Source organism: Phasianus colchicus, chromosome 14, assembly GCF_987193195.1.
Source record: "Phasianus colchicus chromosome 14, bPhaCol1.hap1.1, whole genome shotgun sequence".
Taxonomy (NCBI): Eukaryota; Metazoa; Chordata; class Aves; order Galliformes; family Phasianidae; genus Phasianus; species Phasianus colchicus.
In genome coordinates, this window is record NC_143449.1 from 3,578,860 (window position 1) to 3,606,539 (window position 27,680).

The 27,680-nt window shown below is 43.0% G+C and overlaps 2 protein-coding genes and 1 long non-coding RNA gene across 3 annotated transcripts in view; 1 reads left to right on the forward strand and 2 right to left on the reverse strand.

Annotated features, from left to right (window-relative positions):
• Positions 1-10,607, reverse strand: part of IL1RAPL2 (interleukin 1 receptor accessory protein like 2) — a 416,536-nt gene extending 405,929 nt beyond the window's left edge. The window contains exons 1-3 of the mRNA XM_090150314.1: positions 10,521-10,607; positions 6,447-7,825; positions 5,361-5,510 (exon numbers count right to left, since the gene is read on the reverse strand). The gene's annotated coding sequence lies outside the window, so the exon portion shown is untranslated. The remainder of the gene's footprint in view (positions 1-5,360; positions 5,511-6,446; positions 7,826-10,520) is intronic.
• On the forward strand, positions 10,474-18,630 carry ESX1 (ESX homeobox 1). Its single transcript, XM_090150318.1, has 6 exons — positions 10,474-10,573; positions 10,665-10,875; positions 10,954-10,999; positions 16,035-16,321; positions 17,236-18,026; positions 18,376-18,630. The coding sequence occupies exons 1-5, from the start codon at positions 10,474-10,476 to the stop codon at positions 17,450-17,452; spliced, it is 861 nt and encodes a 286-aa protein (XP_090006444.1). The 3' UTR covers positions 17,453-18,026; positions 18,376-18,630.
• LOC149915972 (uncharacterized) lies at positions 12,265-27,290 on the reverse strand. The gene is made up of 5 exons (XR_016471122.1): positions 27,246-27,290; positions 26,758-26,801; positions 22,580-22,783; positions 12,836-12,957; positions 12,265-12,681 (listed from the first exon to the last, which is right to left on the reverse strand). It is a non-coding gene; the product is annotated as an uncharacterized LOC149915972 (long non-coding RNA).
• Between the last annotated feature and the right edge of the window lie 390 nt (positions 27,291-27,680).

Genomic DNA, 27,680 nt, shown 5'->3' on the forward strand with positions numbered 1-27,680 from the left:
CAGCTTTTCAGGAAAATTCATTTTCTTGTCTATTCTGACAGAAAGTCTTCACATAAGTGAAGTGGCACGTCTGTTTGATGGATGCTGCCACAAGCCTTTGCCTTTTCACATTGAAGATAAATAGCTCCTAAAACCAGGTAAATGTCACTCACCCAAGAAGTGGAATTCCTGCTTCAACTGAATAAGCAGTCCTCTCCCACATCTGTGAACTGCTGAAGCAACTTCTGGACACAAGAGTGTCCATCAGCGCCAAAGAGAGAAGGTCAATGCACACAAAGACTCTCCAAATGGCAGTGGGTACCAATAGCAGCCAGCTTTGTTCACAGAAGAAAAACGACATCTCCTACAGAGGAACCCTTGACTTCACCCATGTCTGGGATCAGTTGAACTCAGAAGAAAGGAGCAATGCTTTATAAAATCACCACAGCACTGAAATTATCAGGGCTACTCCTACATGCAGCGGATCTGCAGAATCAAACCCATAATTAGGGTCTTATTTGAAGAGAGCTCTGAAAGGGGCAAGATTTTTTCCCTGCTGACTGCGTTGCTATCTGCCCCTCATGTTTCAGCATTCATTCTGCATTCATCAGCAAGGCCAGTTAAAAATCGCCTGAACCACCATTCGACCAAGTGCTTATCTGCACAACCACACAGCCCATACCATCAGTTAGGGAAAAACAATTTCCCCAGGCTACTAGAGACAGCCTAATTACCTAATCTGACAGGTTATTAATGCTTCAAGTCAACAAAAAGTATAATGGATGCTGATAAGCACAAGCTGCCTGGACATTTGGCACGTACAACCCAGCTAGAAATCACTGCTGTGAAAAGCTGCCACTGGCCACAGGACTAAATTGTCTGATCTCTCAGGGTTTCATTTAACAGGTCTATCAACATGATAAAGAGACAAACTGGCAAGTTTAGTCCATTAGCAAGGAGCCAAACAGGATGAAAGATATTTATGTTCCAGGTTCATGTAAAAATAAATCTCTGCTTCATTTGTCTGTAATTGCAACACCTTCCCATTTTACAGGGCTACTTTGGGACAAAAATCATGTTGTTGTCTGTATGAGGAAGGAGAGCAGTACACATAAAGATGCACAAGGAAACAGGCAGGGAGGGCCAATACACAGACTCTTTTTTTTTGGTCAGACCTCCCATAACTCATCATCAGAATATCTCAGCTTTTCATTTCAGAGAGCAAAAAGAGCCCTTCCCTTGTAGTTACTGGGAGCAACGCACCACATATGCAACCTGAACGGCTCCAAGCCAGAAATCATACAAAAGAAGAACTCATGCTATCAGTTACTACTGTAATTTCAGGATTTTCCAGGACAATATTGTAACTATTTGGTACCTTTCACACCTGAAGCATAAATGCCTAGAGCTAGCAGCACTGAGGCCATTTCAGGATGAGAAAAAAACAAACACAAATATGCACAATAGGCTTCAACTTCCACCTAGCAATTCCAGCACTGGAACAGCTGCACCACAACGGCCAACAGGCAGCTTGCACCTCCAGAACCCACCTGTGAGACAGGTTTTTCACAGACTCCTATTTAACTTTGGTTTGGCTCAGTTCATCGCATTTTTTTCCTTTTTTTCTATTTTTTTCTAGTGGTGTCTTTTCATTCTGTTTCATTTCCCAATTCCCCATAAAATCTTTTACCCACTGCTTCTGCATGTGGTCAACTTCCCAGCATAACAATCTATCTTCTATCACCCATGCAATGAGGGCTAAAGGGTGCTGCTTGACCAGCCAGACTCCAGTACAACTCGTGCATGCTTTGAGACAGGTCCCATCATTAAGCAAAACTATATGCAGCAGAAATACAGATCTCCACGTCTGTAGACCTGCAACACGACCAACACTTGGAAAAGTAAGCAAGCAGACATCTATCTGCATAAATGCACCCAGGAAAACATGTTTGACTGAGGCTTGACGTAAGGTGGTTTCAGTCAAGGATGTTCCACTTTTACAACAGCTTGTGCTTGCTGAAAATGTAAGTCCTGCTGCTTGCACTGAGTGCACTTTAGACAGCCCAGCTTCTAATCCAGATAAAGCAACTATTGATTTCCTTGGATATTTTTTTTCCCTATGCCAGCAGTAAGATTACAAATATCTACATTTTCACTCTGTAGTAGACTCTAATTCTTTAAACCACAACGAAGGGAAACGAGAGGCAATTTTTACTGGAACTACGAAGAGAACCGTATTAAAATCAGAGAGTTTCAGTAATACTGAAATCTTTCACCACATTCTCAGAATAACAATATACCTTAAGACTACAGGTGATACTGGAAATTGCAGACACTAAATGGATGTAGTTAAGGCCAACTGAGAGGGTCAGGCACGACACAAATTGCAGGATGTTACTAACCCAGGTGCTGCTGTTTAGGCAGTGGCAAATGAAGATTTCAATTTTCTAATACAAGACAGAAGCAGCTGCTTCACAAAACGCTGTGGTAAGTCTGCAACTCAGAAAACTCATGGAAAATAGTCCACTGCTACCACCAGGCCCTCATGCCAATACATTTCCCCAGCAGGCAGCTGTCATGCTCCACAAGAGGACTGCATGTTTGAGCACCACAGAGCAGGCAGCTGGTATTAAAGCAATTCAAAGAAGGCCTATACCATCAAGCAGGAATACAGATAACTTTTCTAACTGGGTGAAAAAAGCAGCTGCATCACTGCTTAATAAAGATTACATAAACTTACTCTCGGGCCAAAAAGGCAACAACTTCATTGTATCAGTTTCTGTATAAATGACCTAAACCTATCTCTCTTGTTCTAATACAGTCAATCAGCTTTAACCATCACAGAACTGGTCAGCTCTCTGACATTCCTCACTTGCCTCTCAGTATCTTCAAATCAGGCTTTGCTCACTACTGTGGAGTAGCTGGCTATGCTGGAGGACTCTCCTACTTGCATACAGTAACCTCTCAGCCCATTGAAAAGATGATGCTTACACTATGCACCACGAACAAAGTCCTCATCAAACCAAGCTCCTGGTACCACAGATGACATTATATATGACATCCACTACAAAGACGCACATAAAAAATTATTATTCTCTAAGTGCACAAACATTTCCAGCAGAAGAACATTGGCAAATATGATATTAAAGGTCCAAAAAACATCTTTACACAACATACAGCAACCTGGAGTCCTGCTAATCCTTTTCTCATTTCAGGGGTAGGAATTCACATCATTTCCATCGATGAGGCAGGATCTTCAGACTTCTATCTAAATGTTCTGTACGCTCTAAATGTTCTGTATGCTCAAAGGCTGAGAAAGCCAGGAAGACACAAAATGAATGCATTGCCTACTGCTGAATTACAAAACTGCAGAAGACTTGAGAACACATGATGGCAAAAAATATATCAAGCAGATTAAAGGTACCAAAAAAAAATGCAGGTAGCACTACACAAACAGCCTTAGGCTGTTGTTTCTCCTGCATACGTAAGAAAAAAAAATCAAACAAACAAAGCACGTATATAACAGTATTTCATCCTTCTGCATTCCCTGGCTGTCTGAAAGCCAGAGGACAATGTACCACTTAGGCTTCCTTGAGCTACTTGCTTCGGGCTGTGTTCTGATCTCACCAAACCCTTTACTTTCATTCCATTTGAGCTGATTTCAAAGTTCTCATTTTAAGATCACAACATGCTAAGATCAAAAAAAAAAAAAAAGTACACTTCCTCAGCAATATGGGCAGTTTTTCCTGGAACTTTTTTTATTATTTTTACGTGTACCACGAGAGGGAGCAGCGAATTCACTTTGCATTCCCAGAAGTGCACAAGTAAGCAGCTCGACAGTGTCATTAAGCCCAAACTTGGTCACAGGAAGAGTTTGTACTACTTTTACACAGCACACAGGTCATCAAGCAGCTACAAGGGACAGTTCTTTGGTTTGAGAATGTGTTGTCTCACATCCATCCAAAAACAGACCCACACCTGGTGAGTATTTCCAATTATACTGAGTATGCACATGGAAGTGAGAAAAATGAGATGCTTCCAGCAGCACAGACTGCTTTGAACTGCCATGTACTGCAGATTCTCAGTAAATACCTGTATGTGAACTCAGGTCCCTACAACATCCCTCTGAACCACTGTAGAAACTTCAGTAGAAACACGGCCCCAAATAAGGAACAAGCTCTTTGCACAGCTCATTTCTCATTTGTACAGCTCGTGTACTGCTCATTCCTTTTCTCAACACTCAAACCATCCAAACTCTTTATTTTTAGTGTTATGGAAGTGCAGAGTTACAATGGAGCAAGGAATCTCAAGCCCAGGCATTTAAAGGTTGTTGCCAACACTTCCATTACAGCAGAGTACTCACACAGATGTTCAGGTCTATTGACTTTTCATCTATAGGAGTTTTAATTACCATTTTTAACACAAGTATTAGACACAGCAACTTAAATATCTTCACACACTGTTGGGTAAAGACGGACTATAAGTAGATGATTTCTGGGAGGAAGTGAAGAAAACAAAGCCCTCTGCATCACACATTCCTCCTGCATAAGGTGAGATGCTGTAGTTATCCAGCTTTGCTCAGATCCTACAACTAGCTTCAAACATGTGCATGAGGGCTTTGCTCAGCTCCAAATCAGCCACTTGGTCGTTTTCTCTTAAAAATTCACTTTGTAACAGCATGACCCATTAGCAGGCCAATACATATCAGACCCAAATTGCTTTGCATCTGCACTATTACCAACTAGAAGCCAAGCATCTCATGGTCAGACAGGCATGAGATAGCCCAGAGCTCAGTCGGGCTCAGTACTCCAATAAATCCAGTAGAGGGAGTCCCCAAATCACTCAGTGACCAAATGCAAGGCTCTTCATCCTTTTCCTTAAAGCTGGTTCAAAAAGCAAGAATCAGACAGAGATGCAGTGCACAAAACAGTGCAAAGGTCTCACTGCAGCTGAATACAGGAAGGTCCCTGTCAGATAAGGAATAGCTGCAAATAGAGCAGCATGCACACAGGTAAATACGCTTACTTCTTTAGACTTTTAGCTACTGACAGTCTGCTTTGCTTAGTTTTTGACCAAATAATGGGCACACACACTCTATGGGTTTCCACAGTTATGCCTACTAGAAAGTTTTTCATATGTTATAAAGTCAGAATCCTTAAAGGGACATTCTAACAGCTCACCCAGCAAGGCAGAGCACACACTTCACATACCCAGACTACCACAGCACCTTTCCAATATCATTCCATCCCTTCATGCCTTGCTTCCCCATGTGAAATGTCAGCACTAGCAAAACTGCCATCAAGAAGAATGAAGCAGTAATACCCCAGCTGTGGAAGAGGGACAGAAATAAAACAATTTGTGTAAGAGCCTTTCCACCTTACCAGACAGCTCACGTTCTCTGAGGGTTTGTGTCTTTGGTCCCTGTTTGCAAACACACGAGTGAGTTGAACCAGTCATAGCACTGCCATTCCTTATCTGCACAAAGGAACCCTGGAGGACCAGTCAATACTGAAGAATGTAAAAGGCATTTCCTAAAAAAAAAAAAAAATTAAAAAAATCAGTTGTTTTTATTTTTTCCTTGGACTTGTGGTCCCTACCTAAGCTCTACCAGATTTTTATCTTCATTTTTAACCTACAGGGTTTGAGAAATAGTCCGTTATGCCAGCTGCTGGAAGAACACTTAGTGCATTATGTTTAGGTTGTTCAAGCTCTCTTTCACTGTACTTTATCATGTAATTCCAAAAGAAACCTCTTACAACTTCTTGCACGCATGTTCCTTCATGAACAATCCCCTTCAAGAACCAAACACACAAAGAGAAGGCTGAAGCTCCCTTTATTTTCCTATCTAAAACAAAAAGCCCGCAAAGGGAGAAGAGAACAGCTCTAAAATTCAGACAGCATGGATGGTGACACAACAGAAGGCTGCTCCAGGCTGGTTGGTCACAAAGCACACAGTGACAAAGGTGTTCATCATCCCAACACAATGGCTTCTCTAGAGGGAGCCAGCAGCACCACAATTACCATTTCTTTCCCAACCAATATTTTCCTGTGCTCTTGAATATGCAGCACAGAAAGGGGAGCAGATTTGCCTTGCACTGCACACATATTTTTTTCCAAGCAGTCAGGTGTGCCTCATCAGCAAAAAGCACTTACATTATTTTCAGAAGTTATTAAGTGAAATGGGAAACCAGCATACTGTGATTCTATTACAAAAGAGTTACTGCACTCGAGCACTGCTGGTGTAAGAGGTATCAGCTGCCTTCAGGCAATCTAGCTAAGCCAAGCAGGGCTCTGTCCCACTAAGTTCAGTCTCCCATTTCTCCAATATTTGCAGGACTGCCACATAACTTAGATCTAAACCCATAAAAAGAAGAAGTGCTGACCTTCCAATTCAGAAAGCTGTGTAAAACAAACATAAGGAAATATCAAGTCAACTAATAAGAATATGAAACAATATGGAGAGGAACCTTGGCATTAAAGGTGCTCAGCATCCTTCAGGATCTATTCCTAAGGCATCAAGTCGACTCAGAGCTCTTCTCAGAGAGGCTTCTCCTTCATCCAAGTTCTGCATTGAAGTACCTAAGGAGGCGGTCATCATCTTCAAGCCACTGAATATCTATGCTAAGCTGGTAAACTAACTCCTGGGACATTCAAGAAGTTTCTCCTGTTAACCCTGTCAAGTATTCCATCTCATACTTTTCTTATAACATGATTATGGACAGGCTTTGCTTTAAAAATCTAAGTATTAATTTTTAAATACAAGACCGTATTTTTATGAAGTTCTATAAAGAATGCTGGCACTCACGACGTGTCCTTAAAACAAACCAAAAAACATTTCAAATACAGCAAGTATCAGGACCCTCTCGAAGTTCCAACCCCACTGTCATCTTCTAACATACACATACGCTGCCTTTCATCTTTCCAACAATTTTCAAACAAGGAAAACATTGTAATTTATCTCTCACATTTTACTTTGGGAGCCAAACAAAACCAAGAAAGCATTAGCAGCGAGGTTGGTTAAACACAAAATTATGAAAATATTGCTTAGATCACTGTTTCTATGGGCATTTTTCAATGGCATTGGGCAGCAAGTATGAAACAGGCTCTCCAGCTCACAGTAAGACACAATACAACTACAAGATACTACGTCAGAAGGCTAATCAACAGTATAAATGGGACTTGCCTGAAGAATTCCAAAAAATCCAAACAGAAAAGGAAGATTAAATTGTACCTGAGAAATAATGGCTAAAATATATTCATCCTTGAAAGGTTCCAGGAATGGTATGATTCACCTAATCATAAACAGAGAATGCTAGAAAACTAACCTAATAGAATGAAGCACCTGGTAGCCATGTACAAAAACTCAAAATAGGACTAACTGCCTCATCCAGCCATTAGTGATAAATACTATTTTTACCTCAATTTCAAAAGAGAAAGCACTAGCAAAACACATCTGAAGGAAGAAAAACAGCTTTCTGGTAAAGAGCTCTGCTGAGGACACTGCAGAAAAATACTGCTCACAAAAATCAGCCTGCATTGGATGGCTGTTGCTAAACTAGCAAGGAAATAATGGGGCTTTATCTGCTTTTTTGGGTAAATTCTTGGATTTGATTTGTTTGGAACAAGTAGCAGGAAAACACTGTCGCTTTTGGCTTTGGGAGATCTCACTGGGGTTCCACCATCAGGTCTCCAAGGTTCAGGATCTTCTCTCTGGGCGAAGAGATGTGTGCAGATATACGCTGGGAAGGAGGGTGATGCAGGTGCTGCACACATAACACATTCCTCAGTGAGGTTCTGACAGATATTCTTGAGGCCAGAAGAAATTCAATAGCTCAAATTCTGTTTCCTGAAACGGAAAGAAATACTATTATGGACATTTTCATACAACCAGTGTTCTTTCCAACATGAAAGAGGACCTCAGCCTTCTAGCACAGATCAGGTCTTCAACACACAAATCTAAAAGCTGCTAAAAAAACACAGTTGCACACACTGAAACACGGGCAGTTCTGTAGCTCACTGAAGTATGAGGGAGTGCATTAGGAAAAAAGTACACATACACAGTACTTCTACCACGTATAGCACACACATCCTGGTTACCTACTAGTGGAACAAATGTATGGTACAGTCACTAAAACCATAGGAAACATAACTGCATAAGAACATGCAGAAATTCAGAATTTCATTTTGTTTAATCTGTATGGAAAAAGAAAACATTTAACATAAGCTCTTCTGTGTTAAACAGTGTTAGCTTCCCTCAGCCCACACCAGCCAGGCAATTCATGCAGAGAAGCCTTTGTAATCCAGGTATGCTGTTCTTCTTTAGTGTGTCTGGTGAACTTGTGGCAGACAGACTAAAGGTTTCTCTCCCCATTCTAAGAGGTACAAGTGTTTATCCCTCTGCCCCTCCATGAGGCTCCAGATGGAAATTGTGCTTTTCACTTCTCAAAAAGGAAAGATGACTTCCACACTCCACACTTCTGAAACAGCCTCAGCTGAAAGCAACAGCCTCATGTGAGGACTCGGGAATTCAGCTGCACGACATCTCTCCTGCTGAGCTCCCCTCAGAACTTACCCCCATGAGATGGCTCTGTGACCTCCCTTCAGGACAGCCATCAGCACACTTGCCCAGAACAAACCCTGCTGCTCAGAGTTTATCCGGCTTGCAGAGAGATAGTTCAGGAATCATAGAATTGTTTGTATTGGAAGGGACCTTTATAGATCACCTGGTGCAGCTCCCTGCACTGAACAGGGACACCCACAGCTCTGTCAGGTGCTCAGTGCCTGGTCCAGCCTGACCTTGGGTCTCTCCAGGGGTGAAGTACCACCACCTCACCAGGCAACCTGTGCCAGTGCCTCACCACCCTTAATATAAAAGAGTTTTTCCTTGTATCCAATCCAAATCTCCCTTCTTTTAGCCTGAAATCGCCTCCCCTTGCCCTGTCACAACAGCCCCTGCTCAATAATCTGTCCCCTTCCATCTCACAGCCCCTCTAGATACCGACAGGCCGCTCTCAGCTCTGCCCACAGCCTTCCCTTCTCCATGCTGCACACCCCAGCTCTCAGCCTGTCCTCGCAGGGAGGTGTTCCATCCCTCAGATCATTTCTGTGGCCCTCCTCTGGATGCTCCAACAGCTCCGTGTCTCTCCTGTGCTGAGCACTCCCCATCTGGACGCAGCGCTCCAGCTGAGGTCTCACAGCACAGAGCAGAAGGGCAGATCCCCTCCTCGCCCTGCTGGCTGTGCTGCTTTGGATGCTCCCAGGATCCGGTTGGCTTTCTGGGCTGTGAGGGCACAGTGCTGGCTCATGTCCAGCTACCATCCACCAGCACCCCAAGCTCTTTTCCAATGTTACACTGCAGACACTAGTTCTGGAAATTGCTACAGCCTCAATCAAGTGGTAGCCATCTTTTAGAAAAGCACAATGTTTCCAAGAATAGGCATAACTGTGTTCTGTAAGAGCTTTCCCACAGCTTCTCATGAGGGCGCTGCAGGAACAGGCTCACAAAGGCATTGCTTCAATTTTTGCAGCGAAAGGAATAAAGCTGAGCTGCCCCGATGAAGAGCTGGTGGCAGAGCAGAGCACTGAGACAGCAAGGAGGTCTGTCAGACAGCAGTGCTAAAGCACACGCACAGCCTCAGAGTGTGAGAGAAGAGGGGGGGAACAACAGAGCAAGGTGTGTGTTTGCAGGCTACAAAAGCAGGCGGAAGCAAGAGCTGACTCAGTCACACGTGTGGGTCACAAACTCAGGAAGCATCTCCCCATCGACAGCTTTCCAGAGATAGGGAACCCAGAACCCCACGAGCAATGATGCTCAAGGGTTGGTTTAATATCTATGCTTCATTTCTAGTAAGTTTGTCGGGCTTCAACTTTTCAGCCACTGTTTCTTAGATTCGATGTTTTTAATCCCTGCTTTGCTACATTCCCTTAAGTCCCTAGGGACTGCGCTTTATTCTCATCCTCCAAAACCTCGACCTCGGGAGCGCGTCACCAATTTATGCCACAGTCCAGCGGCGCACCGCAGCCACAGCACAGAGCTGCTGCGGGAAACGGCGTCCTCCTTTCGGAGACCCTACGCGCTAACTACTGACTTCAAACACGACAAGACCCCTCGCACGTTTTTGCGCGCTCTCCCAGCACCTGGCGGCACGCGGCACTTTCCAAATGCTGAATTCAGCGCGCTGAAGTTCAGCAGAAACGACAGAGCCGAACTCCGACGTCCGCCGTCCCCCTGCGGAGCGGAGCCGCCTCCCCTCGCACCCCTCCAGCCCGCACGGCCGCCGTCCCGCAGCCCGGGGGCACCGGCACGGCGCCGCGCACCCCGCGGGGACCCGAAGAAGGGCCGTGCCGGCTCTCCGCCCGCCCGGGGCCCGGCGCGTCCCACCCCCGGCCTTGACGACAGCGCGCTAATGAAATGCTAATGCCGGGGCGCGGAGCCGGGCGCTGCCCGCGCCGATAAAACCCAGCGCGGGGCCGCCCCGCCGCCCGCCCGCCGCCATGCAGAGCGCGGCCCCCGCCGCCCCGCCGGCGCTGCACCTCCTCACCTCCTACTTCATCGACGGCATCCTGGGCCGCGGCCCCGCGGCGGGGCGGCACGGTGAGGGACGGCGGGGCGATGGTGCCGTTCCGACGGGGCCGTTCCGACGGAGCCGTCCCGCCGCGCTCACCGCCCGCTTCTCTCCCCGCAGGCGAGGAGCGCGCGGCGCGACCCGACCCCGCGGAGGAACCGGCGGCGTCCGAGAGAAGCGGGCGGCCGCGCGGCGAGACGGCGGGGAGCGGCGAGGCTCCGGCGGCGCTGAAGAGGAAACAGCGGCGGTACCGCACCACCTTCAGCACCTTCCAGCTGGAGGAGCTGGAGCGCGCCTTCCGCAAGTCGCACTACCCCGACGTGTTCACCAGGTAGCGGCGCGGGCGGGCCGGGCGGAGGGCCGCGGGTCTCCGGGGCGGTGCGGCGGCTAACGGTGCGCTGCCCCGCAGGGAGGAGCTGGCTCTGCGCCTGGAGCTGACGGAGGCCCGCGTGCAGGTGGGTGGCGGCCACGGGAACGCGGGGCGCGGGGTTGGGGGAAGCCGCGCCGTCCTCCCGGCTCTCGGAGGATGGAGACGCGGGCGCGATCCCACAGCGGGGACACGGACGGCGTCCTGGGAGCGTCCCCCGCCGCGCTCCGCCTCGCGTTCACGTCCGGGGGTCTAAAGCAGGTACTGTCTTCCCGAGCTTTAAGGTTACGAGAGCGGTGTATAAGCGAGGGCGCCGTCGGGCGAGGTGTTGAGAGCAACTCGCACCGTTCTCTCGTTCCAGCTGGAAAAAATGTGTCACGCTGCTGAATTATCCTTTACAACAAGTACGGGGTTACTGTAGCATTCGGGTGGCAAAGCGGGGGTGGTACAGCCGGGCTGGGCCGTGAGGAAGCAGCACCTGTAGAAAACAAGACATACAGAGGCCAACCACGGCAGCCCACAAACACCCCAGCACTTTTCCCTGACCCAAAGCACTCACATTTAGTATTTCTTTGAGAAGTAGCTCATTCAAGTACATCTCTAGCATAAGGTAGAAGTCCCTTTTTATACAAAAGCGAGGTGCTTTGGTTTGCTTTTTCTTTTTGAAAACGTTTCAAACACTGTGAAGATTTGCAAAGTATTTTCATGCTCAAAACTGAAACTGCACTGCACCTGGCTTGGGTGGTGTCAGATAATGAGCGAGCTCCTCTTCCAGCACAGCTCTGGGTATGGCCTTATTCCTGAAGCACCGAGAACTGGGTGACAGCCCTGCTTGATGCCACTTAGCTTTGTACCACCAATGCTTATATATCTTGTCATTGCTTAAATCACTGCATCTGCAGTGCTAGCTGACATCTGTAGGGCTCCATTTCTCTCTCTGCTGTTTTTTTATTATTATTATTAGCTTTTTATTTTAACATGTACCTTAGAAGTATCAACAGTACTTCACAGATCACCCATCTGACAATATAACTCACAGACAGTATTCGTGTCTGTGATATGGACTTGGAGGAAATGATGTGCTTTTCCCTCTCCTACCACCAATCACTAAAAGTTCCAGTCAGAGAAATACCCCAATGTCTGGCACTGACACATGGCATCCACAGGTGGAAAGGACACGGGTGGAAAAGCTTGCCCTGTCACTGTCACAGTTGGTCCGTAAGGCGCTCTGTGTCCATTTGACTGGTGAAGGAATGGCACAGTGGTAGATGGCAAAGAGGAACTCACCTCCTAATGACTCATCCAAAAGACATGGAAATGTTAGGTTTGATGGAGTCAGGATGGTACTGATGAGGAACACACCACAGGTGATGTTAGAAGGGACGTCAGAGAGCTGTTCCCTGTACTACGTACTACTTGTCTGATTCAGATCCTAACAAGTCTCCTGGGCACAAGCACCCAGTCAGCACAGTTTGCTGAGGGTGAACTTACAGGGCACAGTGCTTCTGCTTTGTGCAGGTGTTCTTGTCCTGTGGTAGACAGAAGACAACTAAGCCTGGAGGTAAGAGGATGAATAGAGACAGCGATGTACCATTACTGTTAATTTATTCTAATGTAACTTCAGGAAACTAATCTTATTAAATGCAATCAGACCACTTCTTCACCTCAGTGTTTACAGATTGGGGTAATTTTCTCCGGGGATACTTCTCTGTTAGCTAGCTGAAATGGGCACAAGCCGCTGTGCTGTCCTTCACTCTTGCATCTTTGAGTCTTTTATGAAAGTGAACAAATAAGGAAGAAAAATACCTATTAATATATTCTCATTTCAGCATCACTTCAAAGAGATCAACACCCCAGCCCCCATTATTTGCTTCTACAGAGGAAGGGAAAAGCTAGCAGCATGAATCTTTGCATCCTTTCTTACCTTGGAAAAGGAGTGGTGTGAAAGTCTGCAAAACATTTCTGTAATCTCAACACCTGTGTTGGGAAGCTCCTCGGTACCACTTACGTCTGTTCTTGCCATTCAGCTCACAATTCATATTGTTGCTATGGGAAGAAAATAAGAAAAAGTGAAAGGAATGTTTTGTTTTCTTCACATGTAGATGAAACCGTTACCTGGGCGTTTTAGTTCTGTAAGCTAGAGCAGTGTTCAAACATGAGCTTACGTATGTCACTGATCTAAGTATCCTTGTTGTATTTTCTGATTAGGATCCTCTATTCGGGTACAGCAGAAACACAATACATTTAGTCACCCCTGTAGGCCTTTTTAATCCCTGCAAGGTATTACATCAATTAAATATGATACATTTTTAAGGAAAATTACAACAAGAAAGCCATCGCATTTTACATTCTTACCTTTCCTTCTTAAGTCTCTTGTCACATACATGCAATTCCAGTCATTGCAAAATGATTTGGGTGGTTTTTTGTACAATTTGAACATGTTCAAAACTCACCTTTCTTTGAGAACTACTCAGATACTTAAGTGATGCATTTTTTTCCCCAAAGTATTTTTCCACTGCTACTGCACTCATACCATAAAGATCTCAAGACCAGCACAGCAGTTTCTCTTACATTTCACTTGGCATTTCAGATATTTATGAAAATAAAGGCAAGTTAAGCCTTTTAAAAGAAGCAAAGGAGAACTGCTTAACAAAAGCTTCAAGATGACTAATCTGAATGATAATGACTATGATATGCACGTTGTGTATGAGGTGTGTCTGTGCCCCTTTTGTCACTTGAGTTGACGAGTATGTACCAGCAAGAAGCTGAAAGCCAGCTTTTTTCCTGAAGGTAATTACTAGATATCTATACTATATTTCCTTCCACTTCAGTGAATAAAAAATCTGAGAGATGACTATAGAAGTTTAGCTGTAAACTCCAAACCATCTGTAATCATAAGTTTGAGTCATCACATGGATTTGCTTTAGGACAGAAGCAGCAGAAAAGCCCACCTTTCATCTTCTTTATGAAGAGACTGAAGAACAGTGCTAAGATTTAGTAAGGAAAGGAAGGCCTTTGCAGCACATTATTTCCTTTTTAGGAAAGGATTTATTTGCATGTGTGCAGCATAGGAGAGTTCACCGCCTTATAATTAGATTATTCTAACAGAAAATGCTAACACCTTTCAATCTGTGATCTGTAAAACCTCAGCTAGGCTCCACTTAAAAAATTTTGGAAATGCAGTTACAAATATAAGATTACTTTATATTACTTTTAAGCAGTAATCTGTTAGCAGTGATTAAGCTCATTTTTGGCACTGCCTGCTGCCAGTTCCCTGTACATTTACATACCTAACCTGAGTGATACAAATTGCTACTCCAGGAGGACAGCAATTCCCCAGTGTGAAGGCAATAAAATACGTGCAATGAAAGGACCACAGTAGTTATTCTTCATCTGACTCTGGAGAACCCCACAGCAAGTGTAGATATCACTGACGTGCATAGGAACATCAGTGTTAGGACAGCAAAGCCACAGCATCCTGCAGCACCCTGCTTTGTGGGGGCTTCCCTTCCAAGCACCTGAAGGTCAGAGAGTCACTGCAAAGTTATTTGCCACTTCTGATTATTGAAGTGGAGCTGGGAACCTCCAAAACTTAATTCTTAGATGCCATGCCAATAAAAAACCTAGATCTCTTAAAATACTTTTTGACTGAAACATAATTGCAGATATGCAATAATATAATATAATAATAATATAATTCAACTATTAAAAAGCACACATCCACAAAAATTCAGAGACTTTCATAATAGATTGTCAACGTACAGTGACTGTGTCAGAAGCTAATACCAAAGGAATAACTATTTTAGCCTCTGCTAATCTCTGCAAGGTATGATTTTTAGGGTTTTTTAAGTGACACTGATAGGTTCTTATTCTGAAGATAACTACATTGCAGGGTAAATGACCCTCATCTTTAAAGCCCACCTTTGTCTTACATCAGAAGTAAATTTCAGAGAGTCCATAAAGGATATAAGACAGTCTTTCCAAGAACTCTCATTCCTTCTATTACCATTCTCTACTAAATACACTATCCTGATTAGAACGTTTAACTATCATTTACAGATCACTTCCACTGGATTTCAACAGTAATTATACTGAAAGTGTGATGAATTAGATTATGGGCTAATGACTTTCTTCCAAGTCCAGATCCAGTTCAGAATCCAGCTTGAGTGGCCCTCAAAGCAGAGAGGACACAAAGACCCAAGCAGCTGAGTACATCTGGATTTTGAGTGTGCAACCTCAGCAGCATATGCTTATAATATTTTTATTTTTATTTTTTCCTAAAGCCCTCTCCCCACTGCTTTAGAGCTGACACTCCTCACTCTGCTATTTCCCACCATCCTGGGTCAGCACAGTGAATGCTTAAGAATAACAGTGAGAAAAATCAGTTTTCTGATCTATAGTTTGGATTGACTAAATTCTTTAAAGATGCTCACCAGGCTAAAATAATGACTAACCAGGCTCAAAGAGGCTACATACCCAACAGCTTACTGCACAAAACCACTACTAGTGCAAACTCCATTAGGAACAGCTTGATTCCCTGTTCTGATACAATTTGCTAGATTTTCTAGTTCTGTATCAGCTTCCACTGCAATTCAGTTAATTGCTGCCATAATTATATGTTGTTTACATTCACGGTAGATAACAGAAGCTTTACTTCTTAATCTCCTATATAAAAATGGAAGTCCTGATCATCGAGATAAAAGAACACACCGCATATTTGGCCTACTTAGTCTTACAGTCACAATTAAGTACTTTCTGAGGTGTCTCTGCAGAAATAGCCACCTTTTGAAAGGCTCTGTTGAAATTTAATTTTCAGTAACTATCTTAGGAAGAATAATCATTTTAATAACTGATCTCAGATTCACAGGTGATAGGTTTATATATTACCGTGACTTGAAACCATATGGAATCATTCAGTCAAAGCTAGAGAAATCAAATTTATAGTATTTATAACCAATTTATTTATTAATAAACCCACTAGGGTATTTATGAATGGATCTTTAATATTAAGAGATGTGTTTTAGTTTAACAACAAATATTTTGCCATCTCTGGCGCCGCATGCAGCAGTAGCCAGTAAGATAAACTCCAGTTCAGCTAATGCCTTTCTAATTTCTTATTCAAGGTCTGGTTCCAAAATAGAAGGGCAAAGTGGAGGAAGCGTGAAAAAACTGAAATTCTGGGGACTGTTCCAGGAATCTCCTTAACGCACCCACTCGGACTGTTTTTGGATGTTCCGCTCAGCCATTCCCCCATCCTCGATCACACATGGAGGTCGATGCCTTTCTCAACACTGGCTGTGCCATCCATGTCTCCGGCCTTTACTTCTTCAACCTTAGGGCCATTTGGCCTCAGTAGCCTTACCTGGACTTCTCTCTTCAGAAATCCCATTTTAAATCCACACTTTGGAAGGTATCGAGTATTTTTTCCCCCATAAATCTCAAAACGTTTCAAAATGTTGTGTATCAGTTTGATACTGGCACGTTTTGAAATGAATGTGCTCTCAGAGAAATAAGTTCACTAAAATAGGACTGGTGTTCCTGTGCGGGATCACAGGATTTGAGAAAAAATCAGATTTAGTTTTAAGTCACGTTAGTGAAAACTGAACTCATAACTGCAGTTTGAATAGCAGCTGTGAGATGTTACCTTGCACACTGACCCAGGTTACGCACCGTAAAACGTGACTGCAGACAGACATGGCTTCCAGGAGATGTGTCAGCACGCAAGGCTCAGTGCTTTATTTGCAGGATGTCAGAAGGCAGCCCTTAAGATACGAAAAAGCATGTTGTGTGTGTGTATATGTGCATGTATATGCATACACACAAACGTAAAAGGCTGTGCTCTCCTCCTGCTGAAGCTACAGCCTGTACCATAGTTCCACATCAGCAGGCAGAGCTTTCTGCCACGCACAAATGCTGCATTTCACATGAAACAACTTCTCTGAACAAACTGGCTGCATAACCAACGACATACATTGGTCCTTCTGTGAGGTATTTTGTTGTGTTCACAGAGCAGGCTGATCTCCAGCATCCGAGGTTTGTTCAGAAAGGATTTAACATCAGGTCGATATTCAAGGTACCTGCGTGCCGTGTCTGGTCAGCTGTCTTATTTCAGTTAGAAGTCTTTGTTGGTTTAAAAGCAAGATGCTTTGCTGCAAAATAAAGCTAAAATATAGTCTGCAAAACAAAATGTACGTTTGGAAGAAATTGGAAATTATGGCAAATTATTTTCTAGTACTTTTTTTTTTTTTTTTTTTTTTTGCCTGCAATCCATTGTTCTGCAAAACACTTCTTAGTTTGGATAATATTGACTTCTTTCAAATACAGGTTTCTCAGCGCTTTAAATCCTCTCATGACAACAGCTTCAGTGCTCATGAAAGCTCCCGGGCCCCCATCAGACCCCGCTCTTACTGCCTTCGCTGATCCAGCAGCAGTTGAAAGGAAAACATCGAGCATTGCAGCGCTGAGGCTCAAAGCGAAGGAACATTCAGCACAAATCCCTCAATTAAACCTCGTCTCAAATACTAACAAAGAACTTTGTTAGGAGCTCTCCCACAGGCTTCAGCCACAGAAGGGAATGCTTTCTCCAACAAGCAGCGCCTGTTAGAGACGTTTCAAAAAGAAGGCTGACACACGCACCCAGCTGCACTCCCTCCACCTGTAATGGACAAAATGGAATGGGCAACAAGGAAATAACCTTGCTAAAAATTGGTTTTCTTCATCACAGTGTGAAATCATGCAGCAAGTTGACTTTTGTCATCATTTCTACCTACAATTTCTGACAGTACAAGAAAAAAAAAAAAAAAAACCAGGAACTGTCTCATCTTTATAACTCAGGCTGACGTGAAACTGAAGCTGTGAAATCCCCAAAGTCACTGGATGCTGGTTCAAGGATTCAGAATTCTTTGTAGGAATAACTTCAGTCTTAGAAGTGATTCTTAACTCATTTCTCAGGAGGAACTCTTACATACAGTACATAAGAACTGGTACATGGTATGTTCTTAACTTTGAAACCATGCTTCACGTTGAAGTGCAGATGCCAGTGAAATCTCGCATGTTAGGCTTAGCAGGAAGGAGCTGTCGAGTATTTTCAATATAGGCTTTTGATTCAGAACCAGGTTTGTATAAAGCATATCTTGTTTTAAACTTTAAAAAAAAATTTTATGTTCAGTGACAATAGTTAATAATTAAAAAAATCTTGTGTATGAAAACTGTCCTGTGAAAATAGGCCGTTAATGTGCAGTAAATGGTGTGTAGTTCTCTGTGTGCATTTCCACATATCAGTAAATAGCCAATACTGTAAATATGAAGTTACTAAATACTCCTAGCATGACTAGTGGCAGATATTAACAGACCACTAAGTTAACAGGTTACTTGTGCGTTCCCATGTCTCATGCCTTGAGTAGATTGAGAATTCAAGTGAAAACTAAACGTGAAATGTTAAATTCTTCCCCGAACTGATTCTAGCATGGGTATAAACAGAAGCCCTACTGACCAGACATCTGCAACTCAGCAAAATCCTGAACTTATTTTCTGGCCTCAGACAAGTCACTTCGGAGTTTTCTGCTGAACCTCCCCATCTGTGAAATGGGACTGAGAACAGCAATCCTGTCTCTTGGTCTGGTTCGTGTAAAGCAAAGATAAGCATCCTCATTTTGCAGCTTACTTGCCTACCTCACAGGGCTGTTGTGAGGACTGATTAAACCATCATGACAGTGCAAATGGTAGTTATGTAAGTGCTAATTGTTGCTTAGCAATCACATCAGAAAGGTCAATAGCTGAGGACACCTGCATGTTACCTTGCCTACATCTGCAGCAGCAGTCCTAGCAAGCTCCATTTCTGTGGGTTGATGGAACAACATGGAACACTTCCATTGACACTGTCTGGTTCCTAAAAACCTTTCACAAATGCTAAATTCAGAGGAAATATTTTGTTCTCTTCAGAACTTCTTTCTCACAGCAACTCTGGGACCACTCTTGAAGCTGTCAAAGATGCTTTCAAGGCTGCAGTTTGAGTGCAGAGCTCCAGATACCTTACTGCTGCTGCTGCTTTAGACTTTAGACTTCCCTGAGTTTGTCCTTCTCGCTCACAAGCCTAAACACAGTTGGCTGCATCGGGCAGATCTATTTTTCATTTCCTCTGAACTACTAATTGTTTTGATTACCCTTGAGCTGTAAGCAACCACAAGTATTTCTGGATTCATAAATCTCACTGTGGATCCCGCTTGGGGGAAGGCAGTGGTATTTTACTGTTAGGAAAAGCAAGCTCTCTACCCAGAGTACACTTCTGTTGCTCAGCCTGATGAGCAGGACTAGGCTTGGAAAGTGACATAACCAGGACCACTCACAAGAAGTTTGTGTTTTCTTTCACAACAGCCACTCGCTTCTGCCAAACCACTCCCATTGCCCAGGCTGCCAACTGGCAGCACAACACAGTACCCGTTCAAGCAATGGGTTTCTTCCACATTAACCTTTTAGATAGGTCAATGGTTTGAAAACTCATTACACAGTCCATATTCGTGTATCTTTTTGCCTTGCCAGTGTCACTCTTGCAACATGAGGAGGCTCTACAGGATAGCAGACTGTGCCATTATTTCATTTAATGACGCAGGAACTGTCTTGCATTCACTGTGAGCCATTTGCAATAAAAATAAAACCTAGCTATTTTTGCCAAATTACATTTCTAGACAAATTCACTAGAAGCAGCACATGAAAAACAACTGCTGAAGGCTGTCCTTCGTAATCATCAGAAACTTTATCATTGACTACGGGTCCAACAATATTTCACCTAAAAAAAAAATAACAATGAATTCACAAGGTAAAATTCCTGTAGTTTCAGCAGTTAAGTTCTGAGGTAACTTATCTATCAAAGTTTTTCTAATAGCTACGGGCACAAATGATTTAAGAGACAGCAGTTTGCATGCTTTCTTGCACTAAGCTCGCAGCAGACTCAGACCCACCATCATGTAGTTACACACAGCCACTTTTAGAAATGCCACAGACTCCTCTCTGGAAACGATGGGGTTGGATAGCAGGGTTTGTTGGGCTGATTTGGCACTGTTCTTTACAGATCTTCCTAAAGAAGGCACCCTTCCTCTAGGACACTCTCCTCTCCTACTGCAGCTCTGCATTCTTGAGCCATCTGGGTGGAAGGCGGTGTCAGCAGGCATTAGCAGAGAACACAGCTTGCCGATGCTTCACCTGGGCTTAGTTTGAAATGCAGAGACATTTTCTTTAACCTGATTTCACGTTTTCTGCTATGAGTCCTTCCAAAAAATTGCCATTATTTCATGTGAATTTGAAAATCCAGCTGTGAAAGCTAATGGTATTATGAAAACAAATAGGCAGGACAACACTGAAATCATTCTAAGAATCAAAGTGCACCTGTATCCAAAATTCTACAAGCATTTTGTTAATTTTTGCTTGTTTGTGTTAATTATTGCTATTTTTAACAAACTATCTCACCAAGAGGAAGGATTCCTCGTTCAGAAACATCTTTCCATTTTAAATGTAAATAAAAAGGTACAACTAAAATTTATTGTGAATATAGCATTAAAATGACATGTAAGAAACGCTGGGGAGAATTTCACTGGAACAACTTTGGTCTTGCTTCATAATAACACATGGGTCAATACTTACAACAGACCAAGCAGGAGCATTTACTTTCCTGTCTTTCCCAGTATAACCAGGCCTGCAATTTTACAGAGAGCTTATCACCCACCATTATTTCCAGACACTTCATTTTGCCTTATGGGATAACAAATTCACTACAATTTAGGCAAAGCCTGCACTGATCTGGATAAAGACTGCAGAATTTTTGTCAGGATTGCAGCCTAATTCTTCTCTGTGTGACATCAACACAGCCTCTTGGCACAGGCTTCAGCTGAAGCAGGCCTGGAGCCTTGCTTTTATTATTATTATTATTGGGTTTGTCTGATTTTCCTGAAAGCAAAAATCTGGGGGAGGATTTTCAAAGCAGCACAGAAGATCTGAGAGTACTGCCGGCCCTCTATTCCCTTTCCACAGGCTTTAACCCACTGTGAGAAAAACTCAGTCGCTGAATTGAACCTCTTGACATTACTCCCCATGTTAGAATTTGTTGAGGTGTTTTGTGTGAAGATTCTGCAGGATACTGATATTTCTCCAAGCAGCACTCGAAAATATTTCTATCACAGTTTGCATGTTTGGCTCAATTGTGAGTTTTGTTTAGTTTTCTTTTTTTTTTTTCTCTGCCCCACATTCATAGCATCGGATGTTGGGTAAATTTCTGTATTTCCAGCAGCATAATATCATCAGAACCTCGCCTACAAAGAAAGAGCAATTTTGTTGGGGGGGAAAAAAAAACGAGAATAATAGGCCAGGTGTTTGAAGAAAAGACAAAAGAAACAGGCACAGTAGGGTGTTCTGACTCACAAATCTGCATTGAGAAAGAAGTATTCATGAAGAAAATTAATTTAAGAAGTATGTAGTTCGGGTTTTGAGCCCATAGTTCCTTTCAAAAACAGATTAGCGATTAAAAACTTTTTTAGTCTAGCAATCTCTTAAACAATTAGCACAGTAATTGGAAAGGGACTACAAATTCAAATCTAGATAGACATAAAAGAGTTTCCCCATAGAGCTTTGCCTTGGTTTTGTGGGTAACTGGCATGCACCTGCCTTTACCATCAGTGGGGCTGAAATACTGAAAAAGTACTTTGAATAGGGATAGAAATGCCCCAAACAGTAATACCATACAAATTACTTAATTCATGTAAAGTAGTGGTAATTGTATTGATTATGAATGTGTGAGTGATTCCTTTATTTCAAGTTATATGAGACAACATATAACGTATACCAGCAGCTTGTAATGGGGTCCTCACTGCAAATGTGCCAACCATAGGGGGTGCGATGTTACTTTCCTCCTTATTCTGAAGGATAAATCTGGATGTGCAGCCATTTGGAAAGAGAGATCTGCTAACTTTAAACAGGTAAATAAGAATTTCTCTACTTACAGGCTTTCCATCTATAAACTCTTCTCCAGTCTGGTAATAAACCTGCTCAACTTGTTTACCCTGCAAAAGTTGCCCGAAGTGAAGGGAAAAGGAAGGTCAGGGAACAAGACTCCAAACTTATGATGTTTTTCTCAAGTCTGAACTCTTCTTTTAATTTTCCTATTATTGAGGATTTTAACAACTTGTTCGTTTTCAACCCCTTAGTTACATGCCATGGATCACAACTAGATGAAGCTTAGATTGCCAGAAGAATAAAAAAAATTATATTAAAGAAAGATTACACAACGTAATCAAATTTACTAACACATTTCTGAGTTTTAGCTTCCCGTGAAGCAGCATAAACAAAATACATGTAAGAAAAGGAAGAATAGCTACGAGATGATGCGTATGCCACTTGTACTTCTCTTACACAATGGCCCAAACTGCACAAAATGCTGGTAAGGACAGATCATTTCTCTATATTTTATGTTCAAGCAGCTCTACATACATATTACAAAGAAACCCAGCCAGCAGGTCGTGTTACAGCCCATCCACACCTGTGTGAAACTACCCACAAACACACAGCTTTACATGAACGCACCCATGACTTTAATTAAAGTCTCCATGCACACATGCAAAGTACGAAAGTGAAATTACACCTGAGCCGCTGTCTGCATGAAGGACAGATCTGAGCTGCTCACCTCACGCTGCGAATTTCTCCCATTGCAGAGGATTGCAAGTGCCCAAGCCATTTCTACTGCAGGGAAATGGAAACCATACGCAGGGGTGGGCAGGAGGCCAAGGGAACGCGGGTTGCAGAGCTGCCACTGAAGGTCCAGTAAGGCCCTCATATTCACTTTCTGATGTTTCCTTGAACGGAGATCTGAGACTCTGACCAAATCCTGCTGTTAAAAAAAAAAAAACAAAAAAACAGGGATATAAAATCTTTTTAAACATGTCATTTGTTGGAACTTTAAGGTCCCTTCCAACCCAATTTTGTGACTGCATTTGACCTCTCCCGGCCAGCTGCTGGGAACCCATTGACTGCTCACTCTCTCCCCTCATCCTCAAGGGAACAAGGGAAGAAGAGCAGGGCATGGGGGCTGTGGGCAGCCCAGGAAAGCACCTCTTGACTGCTCCTTCCTGCACAATGCTGCACCTCAGGGCCTCCGTGGGCCGCAGCCACCACAGTGCGCTCCAGCGCTCCCCACAGCTGCCATTCCTTTGAGGCACATCCATTACTGCACCTTAGGGTCTGCAGGGGCCAAGGGAGCCCCGGGCCTGGAGCACCTCCTCCCTGACCCCGCTGCTACATGGCTGTTCCTCACACTTTTTCTTTTTACCTCACTCGCTGCAGAGCGAGTATTTTGCTTCATCTCATACTTGCCTTTGCCGAGGCACCTCCAGCATTGCTGCTGGGCCCAGCCAAGCCCTGTGTTTGGGCCCTCTCCTTTCATCACACGGCCACGCTGCCCCTCATCCCTAATTATTTGTTTTATTAGCAAATGCAGGGACAAACATGAGAGGACCAAAGACATTTCGTCAAGCAGTATGCCAAGGCACAGAAATGGGAAGGAGTGATATCCTGCATCATAACTTAATATTAACTTAGTTTGTTGGTTACAGAAATGTTTCTTATATTCCAGCTGGAGAGGAACTGCTTCACGAAGGCCGGTGAGAAGTCACTGAAAGATTGGAATGAGCTGCAAAGTCACACTGATGGAGTAGAAAAACTTTTACATTAAAATATATATACACACTGGAATGGAAGATTGGGGATTTTTATTATTATTTTAGAGAAGCTACTTCATATCAGTAATGATCTGCAGAAAAACTAGGACAAAATACTTGATGTAGCTGTCCAAATAAAGACTTAAGTCTTTGGTGTGAGCTGCATAGTGACATTATTGTGAACTAAAGCAGAAGCAGACAAGACAGCTTGAATTACAGTTTTATCTGGTTCAGAAGGGTTGCTAGTAAAATGTATTTAGGTGATCTGCTAAAGAAAAGAATACATTGCATTTTGTAAGAACCCAGTCACAGCTAGAGATTTTGACAAAAGTTGACTTTCACACACAATTAAACAAAATAATTTCAGTTTTCTAGTTTCATACAAGCTGATCCACAGACTGCCCTATCTCCAGGGTTATTTTGTACTGATAAAAAATCATGGGATTAATGTTTGTGAAAGAAGACAAGAGAGGACAACATTATTATAGCCTTATTTTCTATATATCCCAAAGAGAATACAGGAAAATAAGTGAAGCAAGCAGCCATGTTAATGTATGAGAAGAGCCTGGAGACGGTTTCTCATCAGTAAGTTATCAGAAACAGCTAAGTCTTACTTCTGCTGGCATGTTCTCAAACTGATCTAGTGGAGAAGTTGCTGACTGAAGCAATAAAACTTTTCTGGTGTTTTAGCAGTGGCACTGTAAGCTTTCATCTTCTAACTAAGACAGAGAAGGAGCAGGGAGCTGCACACGGAGGGCAGAGAAGGAGATGGAAGACATTCACACACTGCTCCCAGCCACACAGTGGGGCTTCTGCTTGGGGAATCCATGGAGTGCACTCCTCCGAGCCCAGATCTCCAAACAAGCAATCCTCCTAAGCAGAGCGGAAGGGACTGCTAAGGACAGTTAAGGCTCAGCACCGAGAACATGAAAACAGCAGCTCAAGGCACTACTAGATTGTACAGGAAAGTCTTGATTTTAAAAACAAGAACACAACCTGCATCTCAGTTTCTCATCCCAAGCCCAAGTGACAGCAGGAGAGAACCCCACTGGTTGTTTTTAGCACAGACATGGCCATTACTAATGACTCTTACAGATTTTACCTCATTAAACTGCCATTTCAAGAGCAGTTACTCTTGAAAACATTTAAGACAAATATGCATCTATGCTGCAGATCTGTGACCACAGCTTCCACAACCTGGTCTTGAGCTTCAGCTGAGGTCACAGCCAGGAGGTGTGCAGGTGTGGTAGTAAAGGGAATGGCATAGTGGGCAACATCGATGTGGGCAGTTGGACTAGGTGATCTTGGAGGTCTTTTCCAACCTTGGTGACTATATGAGCTGGCCAGCAGCAGCCAAGGTACAGGAACTTCAGTCACACCGTAAGGACACCAATCATAGCCCAGTGGAAATAGAGGGACAATTCACTATTACACAATGTAATAATCACAATTCACTATTACACAATATCACAATTCACTTGAAAACGCTCTTTAGTTCACTGCTTCGCCCCTGATCTGCAGGCTCCTGTGAATACAGTTAATTCTGAAACTTGCAGTTGTGAAACCTTCCAGTCTGTAAACTGAAAAAGGCTGGAAACCCACAACGCTCATCTGAAGCAAGCACCTTCCCACTGAGGGCAGAGGAAAGCAGCACACGCTTCTCCAGTAATTTATTAATGCAAGTCAAGATACATTTCTCACATGTGATAGGCAAAGGAAACAGAGTGATGCCTCAGGAAACGATACAAATATTCATTTTTCTGTGTCAACAGAGGCTTTCAATATTTAACATCTGTGAGGTGTCTAAAAAGAATCCCCCTTTTGTGATTAAAATTAAGCCTTATTATTATTAAGGTTTGTGTTGTTTTCTGCTATCAGACCCTTTGCAAAGAAAATATTCAAAGGCATATTGACACAATTGTTTACAGCCTCAAAACATACAGCAAATTTGCTTACATTTGGATCCAAAAGAAAGAAAAGACATTATCCCCATCCTGCCTTTGAAAGGTGGTGTCCATTCACTGTCACATCTCCCTGGCATCCCCAGTAGCACAGTGTTTTTCATGAGAAGTTCTACACACCAGTAATGACCTAGGTAGAAAGACAAAAAAACCCAACAAACAAGAACAAGCTCCACACATGCCAGGGATTAGCACCTCACTCTGTATCACTTCAATTCACTAAATTGAATTCATTACATTCACTGTTCACTAAATCAGCTCAACCTGTTAGTGAGAAACAAGAGGGAACCATGCTGAAATAAGCCTGAGTCCACAGGCTTACACATAGCAGGGTACAGAGATGTTAATAATTCCTGCCATACTTGTAGTAACCAAAAAGGTGGTGATTTTTTTTTCTCTCTTAAATGGACATCTCCAAAATCTAGAAGCAAGTGCTCCTCATAAGTGTTTCCACTGGAATTGCCTTTGTGCCACAGCACACAGAACATTACCCTTCCCTTCCAGAGCTTGTCAATTTTTAATGTAAATACAATATTGACCTGTTATATTACGTCTCACAAAATGTATTTTAAAAAGGTATTTTTCATAAATGAAACCAGAGTCACGGCCACACAACAATAAGAAAACATACCATCTACAAACATTGCAGTCTTAGATCCTTCCTATGTTGCCCAGAAGGGAGTAGAAAGGGGATCGTAATGTCAGAACATGGCTTCTCCTTTCCCTTTATAGTTTAAAAAGTGGTACAGAGACTTTGCTGTTTGTCAGACACACATCAAAATAGACTGAATATATTCAGTTCTCTGCAACTATTTTAATATGGAAAGGTCTCATACACATTGCAATAGATTCACAGCAGGTCCTTCAGAAATATTGTACCTTTAGTACCTTTGAGTAAACAGAGGACTTGAGAAGGAGAAAAATGAATACAACAAGCAATCCAAACAAATTTTAAAATAATTTCACGAATGGTTTCCCTTTCAGTAGGATAAAAAACTCTGGCTACTCTCTAAAACACTCTCAACTGATAGCTTACCTATTAGACAAAAATTAGTGTCCATTCAGCCATGAAAGAGACAAGCCATTATATACTATAAGAGAGATCAAACTGACATCAGCTACTGTACGTCTTCACACTTACTACATAATCAAAGTAAACTTTGCTATATGTGTCTGATCTAATGTACCTGTCAGTTATCACTGTCTCTGCTCAGATGAGTCCGTGTGTCACCTATATACAAGGGACAAAACAAATAAATAAATTGCAATGTTATCTCTTCAAGCTGCTCACACAGCCAGGAGAGAGTGCTTAGTATTCAGTAATGGAGTTAGGAGTAATTTACTGAGAGATAATTTCTTCTGGACCTAAAATCTCCTGCCTCCTGTAGTGCAGACAAATAGAACTATCTAACAGGAAATGGGGCATGATAATACCGCTCTTTAAATAGAGCTAACAAAATGGAAATACAATAGGCATTACAAAATACACAGCTAACAGTTATCCAAACCTTTGATGTTTTTATAGCTATTTATTGCAAGAAAGCATATTAGCTGCTCCATCCCATTTTAATACGAGAAAGTTTAACGTGCTTTTTTAAAACTCCTTCAAAAGAGCTAAAACTGAAATCATAGTCCAGAGTATCTGGTGAAAGTTAGTACAAGGAGGACAAGCCACCTTGCTGATGAAACAAAGGCTTGGCAATCCCCTCCAACAGCGGCGTCACATGGAAAACTGTAGCTGTAAAAGCACCCATAGCTTAAATGCCTGTGTATGGGAACCGTTGAGTCATGGCCTGAACCACTGATTGATCACCTGAGGCAAGGACTGGATCAGCCTTTGGAGCACAGGTGAATTCAGCTGGGTGATCTCCTAGATCCCATTTAAAGGCTGACCACCACAGGGGAAGGATCTCTTTCTGGAGTCTTTCTTTTTGGAGTTTTCCATTGCAAGCTTATATCTCAGATACAGGTAAGCATTTCTTCTTTGATTGTCTCTTTTCCATCACAATACTCTTTTCAATCATAACACCTGTAAAGTAACACCCTAACCATACTACTTTTCCAGCTGTACAGCCCAGATGTAACCTCCCCACACCTGAGCAGATAAGCT